The following is a 26,173-nucleotide window of genomic DNA, read 5'->3' on the forward strand; positions in this document are numbered from 1 at the left end:
TAACTCGTTCAACAAATGTTTTTTTCTTTAATTGTTTTATTGTACTTCAGATCCTCTGATTACTTTCACTGACTTTCAGCAGAGCATTTGTATTCAGTTTTGAGGAATTAAGTAATATTCTCTGGTTTAATGGCATTGATTTTATTGTTATACATTCACAACAATTAAAGTAACAGAAAAAACGCTGTTTCAACAGTTTTCAAGGGTAAGTTGTGGACAGACGTTACAAGTACAATTATCTGTGAACAGAGTAATAATTTTTAATAAGTTTTACCAAACCACAGCTGTCCTAAATACGTATGAATATTAAATTTTTCTACCTATAATTCTAAAATAGTTTAGTGTATTTCAGAAAATGGAAATTGGATTTAGATGAAATATTTTTATGTAAGATTTGAGGCTTTCACATGGAACTGATGAAAAACGTTCTCCCTATGGATATGAGTGACGAGATACTAGTTAAACGATACAGTTAGAAAAGCTGAGGAAGGTGTTCTACAGTACAAGGGCCTAGGTCTCACATCAGAGAGGGTGGGTTTTGATAAATAGTAGGTAAGATTTTAGGCTTTCATGGCTAAAAAAAAAAAAGTAGAAAATTCCTCTCGGCCGATCAGCTGTGACAATGCTGTGTTAAAAACCGTCGTTTCTGAGATCTACTCCAATTTAATCATCAGCGACGCCTTTTTTTGTACAAATGGCTATTGCTTAACCTTCCTGCCGACTGAGCTTTTGCAGTGGCTACTACCAGTCTGTAATTCTGCCGTAGTTCATTCATTCATTCATTTATTGTACATTCCATAAATCCATATACATAGATATAGAACCAGTCACATAATTAATATAGTACAATACAAATACAGTTTATAATCATTAAAATAGATTTAAAAAAAAGGTGTTAAATTTATATCAAAAAAAGTCTTACATCACTATACATAAAATTATGCAATATTAAAANTAAGTTTCTGAGCAGCTCCTTCAATTCCATAAAAGTCCATTTTTGATAGCAATATATCATGATTTACTCGGTCAAAAGCCTTACTCAGATCACAAAAAATTCCACCCGCTATATATTTGTTGTTTAAAGCCCTATAAATATTCTCCATTAGATTATAAGTAGCTAATGTAGTTGAAGAGTTTTTTCTAAAGCCGAATTGCTCCTGCGTTAGCAGGTTATGTGTATTTAAGTGGAAAATCATTCTTTTATATATAACTTTTTCAAAAATTTTAGAAAAGATTGGGAGTAAAGATATAGGTCTATAATTAGACATGTCGGTTTTATTCCCCTTTTTTGTGTATGGGTATTATTTCAGAATATTTTAATCGAGCAGGGAATATTCCTGTAGACAATGACTTATTAAATATGTAAGTTAATGGTGATGATATATATGGTGCACTTGCTTTTATTAATTTGGTAGTAATTCCATCATATCCACAAGCTGCTTTGAGTTTTATAGATCTTATTATCTCTTCTATTTCATTGCTGTTAGTTGCTTTTAATACCAATTTCTGAGATGGTTTTGGAAATGAAGTGTATAAATAATCCATGAACTTGAGGATAGATGGAAGAATAATATGCACATAACAGCATAGCTCCAACCGCTCCAACCTTCCGAACAACAAAATGGAGCGACACCTTGCCTACCTTCCTTTGACGAAGAGAAAAGTAATCCGTAAGTGGACACAGAACATGTAGTGGCGGTAAATCTATCTCTGCTGCAGATGTTTAGCGCGTCAAGGGAAAGTAGTTCTGAATCTTCATTATGGCTGCCTCAGTAAGGGCTAAAGTGCTTGGTATTTTAAATTTTCCCGAAAGCATTACTTCATATTATAATGTGCACTTGTTAAAGTACATAACTGGAAATGTAAGACATGTGAGAAGATTTGGTGATAGTACTAATAGAGTTCCTGAAGTTGAAGTGCCATTTTCGAATGGGTAATTTTATTTATAACCTAACATTCCATATGAACATGTTGTAACATCGTGGAAGTTTATTTCTTAGCGGATTCTATATGTTTAGAGTAGAGGTCTCTGGGCAGTGGTGATGTCTAATCGATTTATAAAGTGGTTGCGGCATATCCGAGGTAAATGAAAATACTGCGCCGTGTGGTTTGGAGAAAGCCCGACGTTTCGGAGGAACATGTTTCCTTTGCCTTCAGAATCAAAGAATAAACGAAGCAGGAAGTCAGCAGACAGCAAGCAGAGCCGAGAAGACGGAGGCAATGTGTTTTTCCCGAAACTTTGGGTTTCCTTTGAATTACAAAGCATTTACAAACCAGAAGACCATACTGTCTAGTACATCCTTGATAACTTCAAATCCACCTTGAGTAATGTTTGGTGTGTGTGTATATATACTTTTCTTAAATTTCAGAAGAAATTTAACACTATCTACAGGCAAGTTTGCCAGATTTGCTGATGGATGTGCTGTTGCAGCTCTTGGTGATACATCTGTCATGGTAACAACCGTGAGCAAAACAAAACCTTCACCATCCTCATTTATTCCACTGGTAGTAGATTATAGACAAAAAGCTGCAGCTGCAGGAAGAATTCCTACAAATTTTTTGAGGAGAGAGTTGGGACCAACTGAAAAAGAGATCCTGACAAGTAGGCTAATAGACAGGTCATTGAGACCATTGTTTCCTGTTGGATACAGTTATGAGACACAAATCATGTGTAATCTTCTTGCTGTTGATGGGGTGAATGATCCAGATGTTATTAGTATCAATGCAGCCTCAGCAGCCCTGGCTTTATCTGACATACCTTGGAATGGACCAGTTGGAGCAGTCAGAGTTGGCTTTAGTAACAATGAAATAGTAATAAACCCTACGAGAAGAGAACTGTCACAAAGTATCTTAAACTTAGTTGTAAGTGCTACACGTCACAACCTTGTAGTAATGCTGGAAGCTGCAGCAGAGAATATTTTGCAACAGGATTTCCTTAAAGCAATCAGAGCTGGTGTAAAGGAGTGTCAGAATGTTATACAAGCTATTCAGCAGCTTCAGAAACATTATGGTAAGGCTAAACGTGAATTTGAGCCTCTGCAGGTACCAAGTGAAGCCGTTTTGGAAGCAATAAGAAGTTTAAGTGAGATGCGCCTAAGAGAAATATTCCGGGATCATACACATGATAAACTCTCAAGAGATTTGGCAGTTTCTGCTGTAAGAACAGATGTTGTTGATAAATTGAAACACAGCTTTGATGAAGACGTTGATATAAACAGTGTGACTGAATGTTTCAATCGTGTTAGCAAAGAGACTTTCAGATCTTTAGTATTTGAAGACAACATACGGTAAGATAATGATTTTTATTTTGTTTAACAAACCAAGTCATGATGATTATCAGTCAGTATTTAATCTTATCATTTCTCATGTGGTTAGAAGTTTTTAATTGTGATTAAATACAGCAGCTGTGCCTCAATCCATCTTAACTCTGATCGTGTATAGGTTGTGCAAACGACTTTGACAGTTATCTTTTTTCGTGTTTTGATTTATTATGCTATACTTATAGGTTTGCTTATGTTTATACTCCACCACATCATCCTGCCCAAACTTGAAGTTTTCCCAGTTATCCTATTTTTGTCACAAATTCTCTGCTTTTATTGAAATATGGAACTGGAGCTGGAATAGCCCAGTTGTCATAGATATCAAGCTATGGCCTACATGACTGAAGAATCGTTGGATTCCTGGCAGGAGCAAGAGGCCTGTCCTCCTTCTCAGCCTCCACACCAACTCTGTGATCCAATGAGACTCTTATCCAGTGGGTACCAAGGACATTTTTCCTAGGGGTAAGGCAGCTGTAGCATGAAGTTGACTGCCCACCTTTATCTTGTTCTGAGGTTAAGAATGTATTTTTCCACTCCTCTGTATGTTTTCATGATATGGTGCTTATTAGGCACAGAACTGTGAGCATTAGTAGGTAATGCAATTGTCTGAATTAGCACTCCCAACTTGCTAGGACATTGTTTTATGTGATCGTAATATTTTGTTCAAAATGAAAGAATTTGTCCATATTCGGAATTGAACCTTGACTTTCACATTTCATGTGAGAGACATTTCTGTAACATTAGTCATTATATATTTCTTCAAAGTGACAGTCTTCTGCATGCATCCAGGTGACGAGCTGTGTGAATGTGAATACGCTACTTCAGAATTGTTTGAATCAACCTTCTATATATATGTATAAGTTGTATATATAAAAGTAATGTAATGGGGAGGTGAGAGGACTAAAATTACTCAATTTCACATTACCATACCATTAAATTGTTGGGCATTAACATGTGACATGAGTCTGAAACAAATGAGCTGTCTTTTCTATCAGTGTGTCATGTCTATTGTAGTGAGTATTGATAATAATATTTTTGTATGAATATGTGAAGTGTAGTATACTATATGAGGACATGTTTTACAGATGACTTGTGGGAACTGCCCACATTCAAGCAATGATACTTGTGTTGTCACATTTGCTTGAATGTGGGCAGTTCCCACAGACTATTTGTTAGTGTTATTTGTGGGAGATGACATGTCATATCATTCAGTAACATATAGGCCTGGAAAGGAATATAGGGAAAAAGCAGGGAAGTTAATAGTATGAAAGCTGAATCACAAATGATGAGATTTTCTGTTAATTTTTCAGTTAGTGTTACACTACTGCTTGTTTTTAATTATTTTGGATTTTGGATTTGAGGTTCTCACAAAATTGACTATGAAGAATGCTATCATCTTAGATATAATACTGTGTAGTATGATAAAAGTTCATTAAAATTTTTGAGGAACACATTTCCTCCGTCTTCAGGGTTGAAGAGTAAGCCAAGCATTTAGCCAACAAGAATCAGGCAGCATGCCTGCTTTCTGCTTATTGTTTTCTTTGACCGTGAAGATGGAGGCTGTTTCTTCAAAGTGTTATTGAATTTCTAGCAGACTACACCACATGACACCCAAAACAATAGTACACTTGAGTTTTTTATCTCTGTGCACAAAATATGTCACTTTGTTCATGGTATGGCCAAAATGATGCCTGACACTTAATAGTCAATTTTCCACTTTATCTTTTTGACTTAACCAGCAGCACATCTTTAGTCAGTAGAATTTCATCACCCAAGCAAATACAGTATTGGTAGTTCTTTATTTTCAGTTTTTATTCTCTGAAAAATTTTACAGGTGTGATGGTCGTAGTCTGGAAGAACTTCGGAACATTTCCTGTCAAATAGACCTGTACAAACCATTACATGGGTCATCTCTGTTTCAACGAGGTCAAACTCAGGTGTTTTGTACTGTGGCCCTTGACTCTCCAGAGTCTGCCATGAAGATGGATGCTGTAACTATGCTTACAAGGTTATCATTTACACTACTGTTTGCATTAAAAAGGAGTGAAGATAGGCAAAACTTGTAGCCATAACACTGTGATATAATGATTTCAATTTATGTATACGCAATGATTACATTTAGCAAGATCAATAATTTCAGTGAGGAACCTCTCCTTCCCTTTTCTGTTTGTCTGTTCTGTCCATTTGTTACATATGAGACCATTCAGAATGGTGCATGGCTGCATATTGTGGCATGCTGCCTAAAAGCTGGAATATCTTGAGTCAGAGCAGGTGTCCATTGCTGGACAACGGCTTGTTAAAACACGTTTCTGAGACAGTGCATACATAACAGAAGTTACCACGGAAATGAAAGCCAGAGCTGGGGCGGTTTCTGTGCTGTCGAATACACTAGCTAACATGTGAAACGGAATCCTTTAAGGTGTTGTCTTCTAGTCCATTCAACTGTAGAAGATAAGAGATCAGAGGAGACCAGAGGAGAATTGGGAAGAGGTAACAACTCAGATTAGAGGCGAATGGAGTAGAGCTGAGAGCAGAAGAAACCAGCTCAGCTAAGAACCAGAAGATGAAACATGAGAGACAGTGGACTAGTCAGGTCGCAGCATCTGAAAGACGTTATTTCAGAGTGATTGTAATTGTAATTGTAAACAACTTATCCAATAAACAGCTTCATCTAATCTGGAACCCATTAATTTCTTCTTACATTACCTAGGATACATGACAATATTAATAAAAGGGAAGACTGCAAAATGTACATTGGAGTAAAATGGAATATATGGTAGTGACATCAAAATAATAGTTATTATTGAAAATTAATACATGTCTGACTTCTGTAAAGTCCAAATCACTTCACCACTAAATGTTATAATTGATGAAATTGTAATTCAGTGTGAAATACGAGGGGGGACCCAAAAATAACCGGAAACGACCTGTTGCGCGCGCATGCTTTGTAGTTACGAGTTGTGCTGCTAGGTGGTGTTAGCTGGGGGTCTCCCGCGACTGTTAGTGAGCTGGCGTCAGTCTGAGTTAAGTGGTTTGTCTGTGGTGCTCTGTTGTGTGCGTTCCTGTTTCAACCCTTTGGCGATTAGTGAGATGGCCGACCAGAAGGAACAAAGAGTGTGCGTGAAATTTTGCTTTCTGTTAGGGAAAACTGCAGCCGAGACTGTTGGGATGCTTCGGCAAGCCTTTAATGATGATGCTTTGGGGAAATCACAGGTCTACGAGTGGTTTTCCCGTTTCAAATCTGGCAACATGTCAACAGAAGACATGCCACGCCCCGGGCGTCCTTCGACAGGAAGAAATGACGAAAACATTGCCAAAATCAAGCGTGCAATTGATGAAGATCGTCGAAAGACCATTGACCAACTTTCTGAGGAAACGAACATCTCATGGAGCACGGTCCAGCGAATTTTAACCGAAGGTTTGCACATGAGACGGGTGTCTGCAAAATTTGTTCCTCGCTTGCTCGGAGATGACCAAAGAGAAAACCGCGTGAATGTTTGCCGCGACTTGAAGAGTGAAGTGCAGTTTTCCCTAACAGAAAGCAAAATTTCACGCACACTCTTTGTTCCTTCTGGTCGGCCATCTCACTAATCGCCAAAGGGTTGAAACAGGAACGCACACAACAGAGCACCACAGACAAACCATTTAACTCAGACTGACGCCAGCTCACTAACAGTCGCGGGAGACCCCCAGCTAACACCATCTAGCAGCACAACTCGTAACTACAAAGCATGCGCAAGCAACAGGTCGTTTCCGGTTATTTTTGGGTCCCCCTTCGTATAGTTGTCTTGTATACTTGTGAGTAATTCTTAGTGTGATGCTCTGTTGCTAATTGAAGGGGAAAAAAAGGTATGTATTTTTGGTGAAGTTTGTTTTCTTTGTAAGTAAGCTTTGCCAAAAAACATTTCATGTAGATATGAGCGACATATTGTTATTGTATCTCAGTATAGATGTACCTGTCTTTATGAAACTTTTGAATGTATTGAGGTTAGTTATTTCTGATCAAGTTTGCTTTTAAGTATTCCATGTTGAAATTTTAGGAGGCTTTATATTAGTATTACACTGATGAAATATGATTACACATGGCTATGGGAGCAAGTGTTTTTCTGCAGAACACATCCTCATAAAATGTATCCACATTGTATTCAAGAAAGTTCAGAATGACTTATGGTGAAACCCCTTCCCCTCATAAAGACATTCTGTAATGAGAGGAACAGGTCAGAGTAGTTAGCACTGTAAAGAAAAGGAAGAGCCCTGGCCCATCATCAGTGTCACCATACAAAGTGGAAGCGAGAAGGTAGGCTTTCATTCGGAGTTTGAGAAAGTGTGAAGAGCAAATTGAGAGCTCAACATCCCATTATCCACAGTGCACAATGTATTGTACAGATATTTGAAATTTTGTCTGTACAAATTCCAAAACTCTTTCAGAAGACAGCCATATGTCAAGAAGTTGCTTCTTTCATGTTACAGAATATGAGGTAGGATATTGAGTGATTGAAGTATCTTGTCTCTAATGAAACATTTCATGTTGGTGGGTACATGAACAGTCAAAGTTGCTGTGTGTGGAATTCCAAAAATCCTGGAATTGTTATGAAACATGTAGTGAGTGCCAAAGTGAATGTCTGATGCACATTAGCACATGACAAGTTCTTTCTTCTTTGCAGAAGACATCATCAACAGTACCTCTGACCTCAGTATGCTTGAACTGTACACACTTCCATAACCTAAGGGACTGAATTCACATGTCACATTCCAGCAAGAGTGAGCACCACAATGCTGGGGTAAAATCATCCAAAAATTACGGGACAGAACTTTTCATGGAAAAGGAGTACCCATTTCATGGCCTCAGGGAACTTCTGATTTAAGCCCTGTGGACGTAACTTCCTGTGGAGCATATGTAAAGGACTGGTCACGTCTGTGCATAATTTGAACAATAGCATATTATGTGCTGTGGAAGGAACCCACTACAAATGTGTGACACTGCTTTGCAGGCATTTAAATATCAGATGAACACTATGAAGGCAACAAACAGGGTCTAGGTTGAAAGTAATTAATGTGAAAAACTTTCAGATTTTCTTTCTCATGTGGTGAAAACTACACTCTTTTAGCTTGTATTGATTTTCACCATAACATTTTTGAGACATGGTGATTGTTCCCCAAACACCTTGTGTGTGTGTGTGTGTCCAAATTCTTACATGCACACTGTTCATCATCACCTTCCATCTCATTTGGTACTTTCAGCTCCCTGCATTTGAAGTAACATCATTAAATAACCTAAGAATGAATTGTTCGTATCATTACTCATTGTTCATTCTTTTTTCTTGAATAAAATGAATGTCTTTTGGGTTGAGTGTCTATATGTACATGTATTTTATGTCTTAGCCTTTGAACCTTATAATATATTTGATTTGAACTTTTACTGAAAATCAGTACTGAAACTTGTCAACATTGTTAAGTTATATCAGCCTGTTACACTTGTACTTAACCCATAGTAGTTTTCTCAAGCTACAGTACATGTATGAAATCAGTTCTACGATTCCTCACAGTTACTGCAGAGTTTCCATGTGGACATACTGCATCTGTTGCCCAACATTGTTCAAAGAATAGAAATCATCTGAATGGTCAGATGTCCCAGTCATTGAAGCATGCTACTGGTTAATCACTCAGTAAATATAAAAATATTTCAGGTAGAAGTGACAGGTCTGAAAGAGAAACATATTTTGACACAGGCCTATATATATTTTAATAATACAATATGATTTTTTTTGTGTAGTGGACTGAAAGAGAAGAATTTCTTCCTGCATTATGAGTTTCCGCCATATGCAACAAAGGAAATTGGCCGTGTTGGTCCTGTAGGCAGAAGAGAACTTGGGCATGGAGCTTTGGCAGAGAAAGGTTTGCGACCTGTTGTGTCGCGTGACTTCCCATTTACTATTAGACTTACATCTGAAGTTCTGGAATCTAATGGTAGGTTAACATCCTGAGACCATGAATCATAGCTCCTTAAATTTTTGGTCATATTTTGGCATTCAGAACTGTAACTTCACATCTTCTTTTAAATTAACACTTTGCGGACCGGCGATTTAAATATTTAAATCACCCTGGGGACCGGCATTTTTATACCTACTACCCTAACTTGTGCACTGTTCACTTTAAAAATTAATATAAAATCTCCTAATTAATTTTATGAACTAAAATTTTTGGAGAACACTTACCAGTGCTGCTAGAAGTGCTTGAGGGTGTAATATTTCTGGAAACACTCCGCTTTGTGAAGTGGCATTACACACTTGCAAATGTAGACATTCATATTCCTTTTTTTGTGAACTGCGCAAACATGGCATTGCCTAGAAGGATGCTTCCCCTTGGAATGTTCACTCTTCACAATTTTCATGAGGGCATGTTTCCGCATATCACCCGAGAGTCGCCCAGGGGTGTCCACATGAGGGCTGTGTGGGGTGGGAGTTGATGGGCTAAGTCGCACTAAGTCTGTCTGACTCTGATACTTTCGCCACCATCTCGTCTGTAGCCCAAGCCTTTGCCGCATTCATCAGAAATGCTTTGTATTTCAATTTTGAATCAGGGTCTAGATTTTTTTTAGATTTTTGCTGTCCCCGCAATGTTATTACCTGCATTATTGTCGGAGCTACTATCACTTTTACTGTCTGTGGCCACAATTCTTTGTTCTCCCCTGTTACTGCCGCTCTCTGAATCACCATTACTACGCATCTCACACACAAGCCAGGTCAGATAGGTCTTCGGAGGAGAATTTGTCCTTGATCCATTCTCCCCACTACCTACTGGCTGATACAGCTTGAAGAAGGCAAAGCATTTTCCTTTATAGTCGGTTAAATAAACAGCGAGGTCAAGTTACTGACTGCTAACTAAACATTCCAGAGTCTTATCACGCATTTGCAGGCGGTTGTGTGCAATGTAAGTGGCGCCAGAGCGATGTATAGCGTGTTGCAACTTATTGTGTTCTAAAAGCATAAATCTAGGCGACCGGTCTGCCATGTTTAAAACCCAAATGCCTAGGCCTAGGTGGCCGGTCCACGAAGTGTTAATGTGAAACCTAATATCTTGCTCTTAGGAAGGATGATATGTACGTTGAGTCTGAGAACAAAATGTTAAGGAGATTGTTTGAGCCTCAGAAATAAGAGATAACAGGAAACTGGAAAAACACAAATGAGGGGCTTCATAATTTGTATTCTTTGCCTAATGCTGTTGGGATGACTGAATGAAGATGGATGAGATTGAAGTGGCATGTGGCACACATGGAAGGAATGAGAAATACATAGTTTTGGTCAGAGAACCACAGAGGAAGATTTTGTAGGAGGATTATATTAGTCCTTGGGAAGTGAGGTATGATGATTCAGACTTGACTGAATTGGATCAAGAGGTGTGTGATATGTATGGCATAAAGTAAAAAAAGTAAAGCTATCCCTTTAACAGGCCATGAAGGCCCATAGGTTCTGAGATGTTGAGACAATCGGCTCAAAGATGGCGGTAAGGTTGTCAGCCTTACGTGCCAGCCGCACTTTACTCCCCAGGAAAATTGTTTAATTAATTCCTGGTGCTCATTTCTGTTAGAGGTTGAGTCGACCCCAGGGCCATAGTGCGACTGGAAGGATTAGGTCAATTTAAACAAATCCAATGACCTGAACAGGACTTGAACCCACAACCTTCAGGCTTGTAGCATAGTGCCTCAATCAACTATGCTACCATGTGCCCCATATTAATGCCATATGTTAATGTAAATGACCAGTAAATTTCTGTTCATTGAGTCACAAAAGAGTCATTCCATGCCAAATCAGCATAGCAGTTGACATGGCCACTTTGGACTTAAATTTCATTTCATATCCATACAGGGCCTTATAAGTAAGTGGTAAATATGATGATTATTCTGTTCTATAATTCATTCAGAGTTTTTGCATTTTTATCTCTTTGAGTTTCCCTTCACTTTTTCCATTTTCATATTCACTGAAATCGTTGAAACTTGGGTTCTAATTAAAATAGAGATCTTATTCTAATATCAAGTGGGGATTTCATTTGATGTGCTGCTCATAATATATTATGGCACATTAACATTTTGGCCCTAATTTTTTACCTTTGCACTTGATTTACAAAGAACATCGAGCCATAATTATAGAAACTTTTCCCAAAACATTTTATGATTCTTTAAGTGCTTTTCTGTAAAATGTTATGTTGGAATATAGGTTACATATTGTTCTTGGCTACTTGGATTATAGACTACAGTAAGCTATACAGGTAATAGAGTATTAATGAGAAAGGCAAAAAAGGCTCTTGGCAGGCTTATTTATTAAAGTATTGTCAGATTTAGTGACCAGATGGAAGGGAGGTTGGATTGGTAATTTGATTTATTGAAGGTTTATAACTACAATTATAACACTGTCGCTAATCTACACACTTAAGAAGTCACTACTGCAAACACCAAGTCTTCTTAGTCTGTTATGGTCTTCCCTTATCACTGTTTGGTTACATCTTCAATGTGCAACACCAGGTTGCAGCTGCTAACCATGGAGGGCCTTCATGACCAACCACATGCTTACAGTTCATGAAATGCACTGACCAACTACCAACTCTAGACTGACTTGCTTAAGTTCAAAGTCAGAGTTACATATGTCTGGCAGTATGTAAGCCAGTCAGTCTTGGTGTTGAGCTCCATCTAGGGCTGAAGGCCAGGCTTATGTTACTGTCAGACAGTTGCAGTTTTGTAGATCTGGAGTGCTCTCTCTGGTGAGAGGACAGGTCTCATTTACTGCGGTCATAATCAGTAGTACATGTTGTCTGTGTTTACAATATTACATGTTGGCATTCTACATCGTTGTCAAGAGTCCAGTTCCTTGTGGATACCTACTGTTTACATGTTTACATGCAACTCTAGTATATATGTATGTACAATATATACATGGCCTATGCCAGTCTAGGCTGGGCACAGCAGCTAATGCCCTAGCTCATGTAGCTTCGTCACTTGAACAGTCATATGCTTGACTGCTACCAAGCTTAACCCTCTTATATTTTCTGTACCATGCTTCGCTTTTCTTATGTTGCCAACAAATACATTTTCACAATTTCGTATGTCCTCTGTGTGTTGCCTGCACAGTTTCATTATGTAATCGTAAATATATGGTACTTGGAAAGTCATGTGCAACTTGCTGACCAGTGTGCACCTTGGAAATTTACCAGTGGTGTTAAGCACCTTGTTTTGCAAGTGCTGCAATTTCAGAAGGTGGGTATCTGCTGCAATTCAAAGTCAAAATCAGAGTCAGAGTTACTTTACGATTGGCGGTTTACCACCAATCAGTTTGTCTTGGCATCAAGCTCCTTGAGACTCATGACCAGGGATTTTTTTTTTCAACTGAACCCTTGTTGTCATAGTCCTTACATATCATCCTCTCTGATGCGAAGATGGGTTTGTCTCTTATGTATATACTTGGCATTTTGTCAACTGTACATATTGCACATATAGCATGTTATTGAAAATTCTTCCTTTTGTAATATATACAAGTCCTCTGTCAGTCCAGACTTTGCAAAGCAGACTATGCCTATCTTAACGTATCATGCTACAGTGGCAGCTTAGTCACTTGAACAGTCATAAGCTTGACCACTGCCAAGTTCAAGCCTCTTATATTTTCTATGTCTGGCTTCACCTTGTCATATACTGTGGACATGTTAATTCTCATGATTTTGTATGATTTCTGCTTGTTGCCTGTACAGTTTTGTTATATAATATATGGAAGGTTGGAAGCCATGTGGAAATCATGGTCTGGTGTGCACCTTGGAAAATTTCCAGTGATGCTGAGAACCTTGTTTTATAGACACTGCCATTAACTCCCAGGCTGGACAAGCATAATTCATTACTGATCTGATCAGTGCCTTATACAGGGTTAGTTTAATGTTGGAATTTTAATTCTCACTTTTGAATAGGGGGTAGATTCAAATAAATTTCTGAAGGCCTTGGCTTCAATCATTTCTATATGTAGTCTTCATGTAATCCTCTTATCAAAGATTACATCAAGATATTTACATGACTGACTGTCGATTCAATGTAAGATGAGCCTCAGGGGGCCTAAGTCTATGAAAACAGCAGATGGCCTGAGTCTGTCTTTATTGATTTTTAGTTTCCATTGCTCACACCACGTCTCAATAGCACTGAGATCTCACTGCAGCTTTCTGAGAACATAACCCTCTTTGCAGTCTGTCGCATATATACAGGTGTCATGAACAAAGAGACCTAGATAGACACCAGATGTTCAGGCATATCATTTCTGTGTGTACTGTACAATGTGGCGGCAGGATGGAACTTTGTGGCCCTCCTGCTTGTATATCCCTTGGCATAAACATTTTACCTTTGACTGAAACTCAGAATTTTCTCTGAGAAAGAAAAAAACTAACAAGCCTGATTAGAGTGATCAAAAATTTAATTCTGGTAATTTATATAGAAAGCTAAGGTGCCATGTTGTTTCAAAGGCTTTTTCAATATCCAAGAATACAGCAGCTGTAGACATGTTATTGTTGAAATTTAAGGTGATGTGACCTGTAAACCTCATACATTGAAGTATAATGGTGTGATGGGCACGGAAACCAAACTGACTTGCATTAAGCAGGATTCTTTCATCACTGTGCCTTTTCACTGTTTTCAGAATAACTTACCTGTTGTAGACAACAAAGTAATTGGATGTAAATTTTGAGGGAATTTGGGGTCAGTACCGTTTCAGTAACATTATAACTTTTCAATTCTAAAGGGTTCTGATGTTGGTGGATAGCACACAGAATTACTGGGGTTTTGGACTTTTTCCATCATCCGGAATTTTAGGTAATAGAGGACACGACGTTTCGAAAACTGGATCTGTTTCTGTCTTCAGGTGAGAAAGGAAGACGCCTACTCAGTTGGGCCCTTTAGAAAGAGCTAATCTCAATCGCTAGGTGTCTTCCTTTCTCACCTGAAGATGGAAACAGAACCAGTTTCCGAAACATTGTGTCCTCTATTTCCTAAAATTCCAAGCATTGGAAAAAGTCTAAAACCCCAACAAAATATATTGAGTTGACATGGAATGACCCAAAGTGAACTTTGGGGGGAAAAGGGGTACCATGTTTTTCAAGCGTTTTGTGTAAATATATATTTAACTGAATTGAAGTGGACTGTACTGCTACAAGCTCAATATATGAACACCGTGTTCTTATTTTGTCTTTTATATTTTCTTGTATTTATTACCATGGTGGCTGCCCAATTGGTGTCTGTGACATTAGGGTCATCTTCAATGGCAACTGTATGTGGAGGCAGCCTTGCCCTTATGGATGCAGGAGTTCCCATATCTAGTCCAGCAGCTGGTGTTGCAATCGGTCTCATTAGCCGTTATACAGGCAGTGACACCAAGCACATGGAGGATTACAAGCTTCTTACCGATATCCTGGTTAGTTTATAATTAATTGTTTGCACTTTTTGTTTACTTACTATATCTACTATGAAGTATGTAGCAAAGATATTTTAATTGTACAATTTACATTAGTGGTTCCCAACTTGGGGAATGTGATGGTGGGTCTGTGTGTGAAGAATATAAGTTTTAATGTCAAATTTAGATGAGCTCTTTTTAGCTGCATTTAATAATTTCCTTCATGAGCACCTATCAGAACTGTTAATCCAGATGTTAAAAAATAATTATAGCAGTTAAATCTCAATGTCTCTCATTATTATTGGCCACCAGACAAAGATCACCATGCAACATTTTCATTTTAAAAAATTTGAATTTTATGTTTGCAGTTTTATATGGTACTAATTACAAGTTAGTTGATCATGAACATTAATATAAATATGAGTGGAAAGGGTTACATTTATTGCAATAAAAGAATTAAGGGAGTGTGTGACAGTTCGGTGAAAATCAGAAGGAGGGCACCATGTCATAAAGTTCCAGAATCACTGTTCTGCATAAACATGACTGTTATGAAAGTTGCAGATTTTTCAAATGTCTGTCACTGCACATAATTTAAGTGTTGTGGAATCTACATACATTGAGTAGCACTGGTGTTACTCCTATCTCAGAAATTTGCAAGATTGTTATGTTGAAATTACCGTTGGAAAAGTGGAAAGGCTTGATGTTAATGTGGGAGTTTCTCAGAATTCACCAGCTACCTTAAAATTTATTAATGGGCTACATACAAACACTCAAAAATACACACACACACACATAGACTCACACAAACACATATATGTGCATACACAGCATGGGATGGTGCCATAAAATTTTCTTTTGTCATTTTGTAAAGAAGGCTGAAACTATGTCTGACTAGTTCTATTCAAGTATTGAAATTCTAGTATACTGAACAAAGTTCAGCATTAGAAAAGAAGAATGCAGCAGCTAAGAATGGCAGTATGTTATGATGTAGGGCATTGAGGACTACATGGGTGACATGGACTTCAAATTAGCTGGTACTAAAAAAGGTATCACAGCTCTTCAGGCTGATATCAAGATTCCAGGACTTCCACTCAAAGTGGTCATGGAGGCTGTTCAGCAAGCAACAGATGCAAAATCAAAAATCATTGACATCATGAATGAGACTCTCAGTAAGACAAGGTATGAAATAAGTTTAACAGTGAAAACAATATTTTGTTGCTTATTGGGAAACTTGTATTTGTACCAAAGGTCACTGATCTTTTTTATTAAAACTACTGCTTTGCATTTGATAGTTATTCTTTTTTAGGTATTTCAGCCATATGTTTAATGAATTCATCTATTTATTCTAAGATGATATATTCACAGTTTCAGTGACTGCTACGTGTACTAATATGGAAACATAGTGGGTAGTCTGCACAAGAGGCAGTTATTCAATAATATGCATGGAAGGTACTGGAGAGAAACAAAAGCCTCAGTCTTATAGGTAGCCTCAGGTTTCATTAGTCTTACAATATTGGGCAGAGACATTCCTTTGTAGCAAAGCTGCTGAATTTGCTCTGCCTTTAAAAATATTTCTAGAAATGTTACAGTATACTCAAGATTGTTCATTCTAATGAAGGTGGTAAGATATGTGAATAATTGAAACATATGGATAAGCCGAGATATTTTTCAATATGTAAATTTAAGAAAAACAATATAGTGTGTCTAACTTGTTTAATTATCTCCTCCTCCTCCATTAAGCGTTAGGTCCCAGGGCCTGTTGTGGATCCTCAGGTTTGGGTGTGCCATCATTTCCTCTGTCACTCATGGATTCCCTGAAGTTGATAGTGCACCATTTGTATGGGAATTCTATTTTCAGTCATGCATTTTTTTCCAGTTCTCTTTGTATTTGTTAACAGTGTTATTCAAACTCTCCATGTGTACTGTATTCCTAATATTTTTAATTCTATCTCATCTTGTTATTCCAGTCACTGATCTCAAGTATCACATCTTGGCAGCCTGCAATTTACTTTTGTCCCTGAACATAATATGTTTCACAGCCATATAAATCATTCCTTATTGCCATAGTTTCATAGAGCTTTGTCAGCATATCCATCCTTTTACTTTTCAAGGGTCTTTTTATGGTGCTGCACATATAGTTAAAAGTTTTGTGCTTTATATCTGCTTCTGTCAAATGTGAGATATGACGTCCCAAAAATTAAACTGATTTGCTTATCCTGTTACCTGATTTTTTGAGACAAATTATGATCTAATTGGCTTAGCACTAGTATGCATTCTGCAAGGTTGTGAACATGTCTAGAAAGATGTGCAGCGAAGCCTTGAACTTGGTAATCCACACACAGATAATTTCATGATCAATATTCTTAATGTTGCTGTAACTAATTTTTGCTGCTTCTGGAACTAAGTCTGTAGGATTACATTGAAATCTCCATTTAACCTCTATCAATCATGTATCATATTATTGTGTCATCATATGTGCTGGTTCATCAGGCCCCAACATGCTCATTGTTTCATTTGCTGCAATATTAATCCCATTACCTTCCTTCCTTTCTCTCAGCGCCACAACTCAGGGTGAGCTTTGGCCTCCTGATCAATCTGCCTCCATTCTTCTCTATTCTTCATCTTTCCTCCCCATCCTTTCACTTTCATTTTGCGGAGATCACTGTGTACATCCTCCACCCATCTCAACCTGGGTCTTCCTATCTTCCTGCATCTCCCCAGCTTGTAACATTGATCTCACATTCCATATTGCAGTTATAATCTTATTCCTGCTCCTTCACTGACATCTATTTCCATTCAATTCATCCATCCAACAAGGTACACAAAATGTATACAAAAGTATGCAGTCCATACAACAATATTCTGTATTTAAAACAAAGTACACACTATCATATCAACATTTGTTTTTATTGATGCAACATGTTTCGACTGTTATACTGGGTCGTCATCAGGCATACAATGATACCAGACTCAGTTGTTGAATTGCATCTAATTCCTCAATAAGGATTCTAATTGTGCATTTGAATGTTTTTAAGTGTTTTTATATACATAAATTGAGTCTTTCAGTTACAATTTTTAAATACTCAGATAATAAAATTTAAAAAATTAGAGACTAAAGATTAAAGCTTAAAAATTAAAATTGTACTAAAATGGAAATGAAGTATTTTGCAATAAATCTCTTTAAAACTTTGTGTCCGCTACATGTTGACATGATTTTCTGGTGGTAGAAGTGACTATAGTGTGTGGCACCTGCGTATTGGGATCTTCTCACATAAGTTAGGTCATGTGGCCTTGACCTTATTGTCATCTTATGGAGCTTATGCTCATTATTCTGTATGCCACCCAACAGGTTGTTTATTTGGAGTGATCTGTAACAGTTTTTTAATAATTATAAGGAGAAGCATGTGACTGTTTTTATTAAACTCCTCATTAGGTTATTAAGTATATGGACTTACATACAGTAGATTTTCTTCTGATGGAATGTGTATGGGCTGCTCCTATATTGTAGCGGTTCGGTCTAGACTACTTGTTTGGGGGTATGTGTATACAGATGTTGATACGATAGTGTCTACTTTGTTTTTAAATACAGAATATTGGTGTGTAGACTGCATAGTTTTGTATACATTTTATGTACGAGGGTGAGTCAAATGAAAACCGTAATTTTTTTTTTAATTTAATATATTGAATGAAAGCAGCACACAACTATATCATTTTTCTACATAGTCTCCAATTCATTCAGTACAGGCCCTCAAGCATTTACAAAGTGTATGGATTCCTGTAGAAAAATATTCTTATGGGGATCTGCGCAACCACTCATGCACTGCCTGCTGTACCTCTTCATCAGAACAGAACTTCTTTCCTCCCATCACCTCTTTGAGTGGCCCAAACATTTGGTAATCACTTGGGGCTAGGTCTGGGGCCAAGCATTGTCATGTTGCAAAAGGATACCTCTAGTCAAAAGTCCACATTGCTTTGATCTGACTGCAGGTCGAAGATGAGTCTTCAAGAGATCTGAATATGAGGCACTGGTGATAGTGTTCCCCTGAGGTGTGTAGTGCTCCAAGAGTATGCCTCATTCATCCCAAAAGAGAGTCAGCATAATCTTCCCTGCAGATGGCTGCACCCGGAACTTCTTGGGTTTTGGTGATGAGGAATGATGCCATTCCTTGCTCGTTCTCTTTGTTTCCAATTGGTGGTAGTGCACCCAAGTTTCATCACCAGTAACGATTCTCGAAAGGAAGCCATCACCTTCTGCTTCAAGGCATTGCAGTAGTTCTTCACAGGCATCAACACGTCGTCATTTCAATTCTTGAGTCGGCTGCTGTGGCACCCACCATGCAGACACTTTGTGAAACTGGAGCACATCATGAGTGACATTGTGTGCTGATCTGTGACTCGTGTTAAGAGTTTCGGCTATTTCATCCACCATCACTCGGTGATTCTCCATCACTAGGATTTCAACTGCTACAATAGACTCAGGGGTCAGAACTCTGTGCACCTGACCCAGGCAAGGAGCATCTGCCACAGATGTCACACCATTTATGAATTTCCTACTCCACTCGTACACTTGCTGCTGTGACAAGCATGCATCACCATATTGAGCCTTCATCTGTCGATGAACTTCAATCAGTTTCACATCTTCACTGATCAAAAAATGAATTACAGAACGTTGTTCTTTCATGCATGTACGTAGTGGAGCAGCCATCTTCAAACCGGTGCTGTGATGGCGTTCTGTTTGTCTGCATTATACTGCCACCTATAGGATACTCTTTATAGCATTGGTAACATGTCTGCCGACTTATAGGACAATGGCATGATATTTTGAATTTTTATCTCAGTTTTATGGTTTTCATTTGACTCACCTACATACCTTGTTTATGTCACACAACAGGATGCATACTATTAAGCTCATCCATCCAAGGCTGATTATCTGGTTTCTGAACAATTTAATTTTTATGGTGTGAGGTTAGTCTCATGCCCAACCCCCAACCTGGAAGACCAGGGTATCCCTCTTTGGCTCCTACTCAGTAACCTGTCCAGCATGGGTGACCCTGCCAGTAGCTACCAGCATAGCTCCTAGGGTCTCAGGAGCACTCAAACTCCACAACCACAATAAGGTGGAGACACCATCAGTGGGGTAATCCAGTTACCACGAAGTTTAAATCTGGCTGCCAGCACCACAGTAGCAGGAGATTTAAATCTGATAACAGTTAATGTTCTTGAGTTAATATGATTTCTCATGTCATGTATTATTCAATGATTCTTTTGCTGTTGTTGTGTTAAGTTGTTAAATTTTATTGAAATTTCATGTCTTCACCACTGTTTGTTCAAGTGCACAAATACTACATGTTGTGAATACCCATTATACCTGTTTATTTGACATGTACACAGGAGCTGTTTCAGAAAGCATTTGACTTATAATTTAGATATTCTTCACAGATTCTGTATTACAGTGTTCCTCAACTGCTTGTCCATGGCTTAAATATATTCCAGCCTGCAGATTATAATTAGCGTTTTATTATGTATATTTGACCACAACTTGAAATATGATGTTACATTTTTGTAACTTGTGAATTTCTTTAACAGTGAGGGATGTAATGCTGTGTAGTCTGGTAAAGTTTGTAACTATGACAACATTTTAGTGACTAAATAGTTTCTGTCCCCCCCCCCCACACACACACACACATGATGTTTAACGATGTGGCTGGTTGAGTAATGATGAAAGGACATGGAGTTCAAGGGCCAGTTTCTGCATCCATTTGAATTGGGGAGATAAAGTCATGCTGTAAATTTAAGGTCTGATGAAGAAGGGTATGTTTGATGTGTTTTTTCATGTGACATTTTGTATACAGCTTAATTCTGATTTTTTGGGGGGTGATTATGGTGTCTGCTTGGTTTTAATACCACGGAATGCCATAATTATGTCATAAATAGACATGTTTATATATGCTAATCAGGTAGGCAAAGAAGACGTTCTTAAGCTGACGGAACAAGAGTTTATATGAAATTAGTAATGATAACAGAGTTAAGAGTACTAAACTTTGCTACATCCAGAAATGTAATTGCCAGAAGAGTACAATATGCCCACATTGCCACATTTATAATTAATGCAGAAGCTCTATTAGATGCTCTTAAGGAGGCTGGGCTTGAAGTAATTGCAAAGAACACCAAGTATATGTTGATGCCTCCTTGCCAGAATGCAGAGAAGTATTAGAACATAAAGACAGATGATAGATTCTTTGAAATTGTGGCAAAGTACAAATATTCAAGGATGAAACTAACAAATTAAAACTACATCCCTGAAGAAATGAAGAACAGGTTAAATCTGGTGATAGCTTGCTACCATTAAATTCAGAATATTTTGTTCCTTGTGTGGCCTCTGGAATCATAAATCAAAGTATACAGAACTATATTTTTCTGTTTTGATTGGATGTGAAAGGTGGTCTCTCACGTTAGGGAAGAACATAGACTAAGGGTGTTTGAGGACATAGTGGTGAAGAGAATATCTGCACCTATGAGGGATGATGGAACAGGAGGGTTGAGAAAATTGCATTATGAAGAGCTTCATAATTTGTATGCCTTATCAGCTATTGTTAGAATGATTAAATGAAAGAGGATGAAATGCACAGGACATGTAGCACTCCTGAGACAGAAGTGTGTATAAAGTTTTAGTGGGAAAGCCCAAATGAAAAGACCTAGGCATGGAAGGGAGAATGATATTAAAAAGGATCTAAAGAAGTAGTATGGGAGGGTGTGGATGGATTGGATTAATCTTGCCTGAGATAGAGATCATTGATGGGCTGTTGTGAATGTTCTGATGAATCTTTTGGTCTCATAAAAGGCTGGTAATAACTTGAAGTTTTGAGCAATTATTTATCTCCTCAAGAAGGACTCAGTTCCATGGATTTAGTTAAGTGTGCTGATAACCAGATTTATAGACTTTCTTTGTTCTTTGCATTGCAAGACAAGGGTAAGGGTTTTACCAGGCCATGAATCAGAAAAGACCAATAATGACTGCCATATTGTGTTATTTTTTGGAATGTATTAAGTGATACTGTGAAATATCGACCCACTGCTGGGTAATGTTTCAATAAAAACATCCCCGCAACAAACATGCACTGCAACAGTAGAAGGATATCCATTACTATGCAATGGAGCTGTAAACACGGTGTTTTCTATGTGTCTGTTCCAAGGCTTTCTAACAAGAGTCTGTTTGTAGCTATGGAAATTAGATTAGAGAATTGGAATTGGTAGTTCAGAAGTCGTAAGAGAATTTTTGTGGATGAACCAGAGTCATTTGTTTGTAAGAGAATTCAGAAGGTAGTTCAGTAGTTGAGCATTCAGCTGTGAAGTGTTAATCAGCTAAGATTCGTTACAAGGAAACACCTATTGAAAAATTTGCAGAGTAATAGCCATTGTCGAGACCTGTTGCCCAGCTACAACTAGTGGAAGCAGACTTAGAGGACTTAGTGTGAAGAGATTTGGAGAGTGAAAATCAGCAATACTGTTATAGTCATTTGTAGTTACAACCTGTGGGTGATCAGTATATCTGTTCACCAATCCAAACCCCATCTGTAGTCACTAAATACACTTGACAATATGATAAAATGTGAGTCTCCACACTGTTGGATTAATTCCATTATATGCCTGTTGTCTGGGTTTTGTTAACATTTTTAAGTATTTTAATTTTAAGATGATATTTTTTATTTTTAGGAAACAAAGAAAAGAAAATTGGCCAGTATCTGAACAATTAGAAGTTCCTCCACAGAAACGTGCAAAATTTTTAGGACTTGGTGGTAGCAACGTGAAACGTCTCTTGGTTGAAACTGGAGTTCAGGTAGTTGGTTATTTCTGAACAGTGCAATTTTGTAAATTTGTATGTAGGTTATGAATTTAAGTTTTACTTTGCAGGATGCTTCAGTAATGTTATTTGGGATTCTTATTCGTATTTACAAATCAGTTTAATACCTGACATGTTTACTTCTGGTTGAAGTCATCATTGAAATTTTGTTATGTACATAATGCTCTATTGTTAATCAGCCTGAAAATATAACATTCGCAGAGCATGCTGCAGATTTAAAAAATATCCAAGTTATAATATATTTTATCCTTCACTTTTTAAATCCACTGAAGTTATGGCTACACCATTATAACTTTAATAAGAATGGCTACAAATTTAATTCCATTTTCATAGCAGCCTTTGAAATGTCATCAGTTTTAAGCTGTACATGAAACCATTTAGATTACATATCCTACATATCGTATTATGGCCCTGGGTTTGACTTAGCCTCCAACAGAAATGAGTACCAGGAGTATTCTTGGGGGTAAAGGGCAGCCGGCAAGTAAGGCTGACAACCTTACGGCTAACTATGAGCCGATTGTCAAGGAAATGTGGGAACCTCAACATCTCACAACCATCTGGGCCTCCACGGTCTGTTACAGGGTTACCTTTACTTTTACTTTACTTACATATCCTATAGTAATGAAAGCCTATTGTTGAAACAGCAACAGCATTGAAATGTACAACAGAATGATGCAGGGCTTCCCAGGTACATTAAAAGCTGTAAGTTAAGCACAGCCAATATGCAGTCTGATTTTTAAATAATTCTCTCATCTTATTTCCACCTTGAGTTGATACATTTGGTCATTTGTAGGGAAATGGAAATATGTAACTTACCTGTACTGTGTGATAAACAAACTGAAACTCTTGGAATTCCCATTGCTGTATTAATTTCCTTTGCAGACACACATTAATATTTAGATTTCACCTTTTAATTAAACATCTCTTGTTCTTCGATTATATTAACTTGTCCATTTATATGCTTTACATAATAGCATTAGCCATTTCTAGCAACAAACACTTTGTATCACTAGAAGAACTAAAACTGTTAACATTCCCTTGTGTACTAGACTGTCTTTGAGGATGGATGGTGTGAGAAAGGAGATTGATACATTTAGTTAGCAGAGAAAAAGAGAAAGTGATAATATTAATGCAAAATTTAAAATTTTTGTCCAAACAACTGATCTTTGGAGAGCTTTCACACAGTCTTAAAGAGTTACATTATAGCGCAATGTGACAGAACATAAACATAAATTCTGACTTCTCTGATTGTGGCATTATAAACAGAAGCCCATAAGACAGCATACTCTATCCTTAAAGCTGGGTGCAGCATAGCAAGGCAAGCACAGATACAGAGGGCCTTCAGTAACAGTCAGGTAGTCTGTTATAACAAAGAAACCATGATGAAGCCTTCAGCAGGGCTTCTAAATATTAGATAGTAATATAACAAAACTTATTTCTGATCCTTTTCATTTCTTAAGAAGCAGATATGTGTGAAGCAGTTTTAAAATCATTTATTCCATTTTACTGTGTGATGAATTTTATTTGATAACTATAAAATTATAACTTAATTTTAAATTACATATATGCAATTCTGTCCTGTTTAGAAAACCGAGATTAACGGCCGTGGGGAACAGTTGCGCTGACCATGTGACACCCTCTATCCACAAAAGTTGGCACTGTCTTCGCCGACAAGCGGCGGTCGCTCAGTCGGTATAGTTAGCTTGCAGACTACAGGCCATGAAGTTTGTTGTATATGCAATTCTGATTTTTTTGATCTATCAGGTGACACAAATAGAAGATTCCATATTCTCTGTGTTCGCTCCCAATCAAGCAGCTATGAATGAAGCTAAAGAATTGATTGATGAGTTTCTCACAACTGAACGGGAACCAGAATTAGAGTTTGGTGCCATTTATACAGCAAAGATTGTTGAAGTACGAGATATAGGTGTCATGGTAACATTGTTCCCTACAATGACCCCAGCTTTACTGCACAATTCCCAACTAGACCAGCGAAAGGTAAGTTAAAAATTGGTGCATAGGCACTGCACATGCTTTCTTGTGTACAGTTTGTTGTGACTGCATTATGTTTGAAGTGAAACTGTTTATTGCACAGTAGACCATTGTTGGTTTCCTAGTACTGAACACTAGTGAAGTACTTGTACATCAGACTGATAAAGCTGGTTTCAAGAAGATTGACTTTTCACATTTGGGTCCCTTAGTGGCCATACTGTTATTATCCTGCAGATATCTCCTGTGCAGCTTTATGAAGGGATATGATATGTGTAAATGACTGTAATTTAATTGGAATCATTAGAGCTGACTTTGAGGAAACCATTCTTTTGTGTTTTTGGCCCATCTGAAGGGCCCTTAATTTTGGAGCTTGACCTTTTAGATTCATTGGGCACTGACCTAGAATGGATAAACTCATGGATTCAAAATGTGAATAAAATCTCTCTGACCTTTCTTGTGCTAATGTGGGTGTGCATACATTATATTACAAACATATGCTCACAAATACAGAGAGATGACAGACCAGAAACCGCGTTTTTCTTAATCAGGAGTGCTTAAAGAGTGTAAATCCATAAAAATCTTGATACTGATTTTTTCACAATCACAATACTTTCTCATAATTGCTTTTTCCCTTTTTTTTTTAATTTAATCCTTGTGTTAAAAATGAGAAGGGTTTCAGAAGTAGCTGTTGTCTGTTTATCTGTTCTTGCCCACCAAATAACTCAGTTTACATGAAATGTAGTTTGGGATAGCTAAGTCAGTTTAGTGACTAAGGTCACACACTGGATGACCAGGGAATTAGGGTGCACCTGCCAGCAGTGTCGAGGACTTCTCCATAGCATCCAAATTAGCAATGGAGCTCACTCAGACTCCTACCCAGTGACAACTGGGGACTATTTTCTCAGGGGTAAAGCAGCCAGGGCATGAAGCTGATCACTCACACCCATCCAGTGCTGTGGTGAAGAATGTGTAGATATACTTCAGCTTCCATACATATCTTCTTGGGATGATGCTTAATTAATCTGTATAGTCAGACATTTGGTTCAAAAGTGGAAATGGACAGATACATGCACATATGCGCATGATTCCTTTCTCTCTCACACACACATGCACATGGAAGTCAGCATGGTGATTCAATAAGGCTGTTTTCTTTCCTTAAGAAAAGGTATTGGACTGAAACCAGTTAAAAAGAAATATTTAATTTACACCAAATAAACGCATGTTGACACAACTTAAGCAGAAGTAGGGAAAATTTGAGAATGTGATATAAAAATATGTTAATGTTAGGCAGACTTTGTCTCAGTGTGTTGGAAATGGGTGTTGCAGGTGAACCATCCCAGTGCGTTAGGACTGGAGGTTGGAGATGAGATCCAAGTGAAGTATTTTGGGCGAGATCCTGTTTCAGGCCTCATGCGTCTTTCCAGGAAAGTTCTCCAGGGCCCATCCTCTGCAGTGGTCAGGAACCTTGGTGACAAAAGTTGTTCCAGCTGATGTCTGTCGTTCTTTCACACACAAAGAATTTATAATACTGTTTTATAAATATTGGCTGTAAAACATTGAATTAATAAAATTGTGATTTTTACTGCTAA

At 37.7% G+C, this 26,173-nt stretch overlaps 1 protein-coding gene across 1 annotated transcript; it reads left to right on the top strand.

Moving 5' to 3' along the window:
• The first annotated feature begins 961 nt into the window (after nucleotides 1-961).
• LOC111873278 (polyribonucleotide nucleotidyltransferase 1, mitochondrial) lies at nucleotides 962-26,173 on the top strand. The gene is made up of 9 exons (XM_023867855.2): nucleotides 962-1,933; nucleotides 2,370-3,287; nucleotides 5,155-5,328; nucleotides 9,094-9,287; nucleotides 14,589-14,752; nucleotides 15,723-15,910; nucleotides 22,445-22,568; nucleotides 24,357-24,590; nucleotides 25,911-26,173. Exons 1-9 carry the CDS (start codon nucleotides 1,761-1,763, stop codon nucleotides 26,073-26,075), a joined length of 2,334 nt encoding a protein of 777 aa, XP_023723623.1. The 5' UTR covers nucleotides 962-1,760; the 3' UTR covers nucleotides 26,076-26,173.

Source organism: Cryptotermes secundus, unplaced genomic scaffold (genome assembly GCF_002891405.2).
Source record: "Cryptotermes secundus unplaced genomic scaffold, Csec_1.0 scaffold131, whole genome shotgun sequence".
Lineage (NCBI taxonomy): Eukaryota > Metazoa > Arthropoda > Insecta > Blattodea > Kalotermitidae > Cryptotermes > Cryptotermes secundus.

What these genes read in the sequence shown, in the direction of transcription:
- LOC111873278 (XM_023867855.2), top strand. Translation starts at nt 1,761, where the DNA reads ATGGCTGCCTCAGTAAGGGCTAAAGTGCTTGGTATTTTAAATTTTCCC. An exon ending in TGAAGTTCTGGAATCTAATG is followed by an intron (nt 9,288 to 14,588) that starts GTAGGTTAACAT and finishes CTGTGACATTAG; the next exon opens with GGTCATCTTCAATGGCAACT. An exon ending in GAGACTCTCAGTAAGACAAG is followed by an intron (nt 15,911 to 22,444) that starts GTATGAAATAAG and finishes TTTTATTTTTAG; the next exon opens with GAAACAAAGAAAAGAAAATT.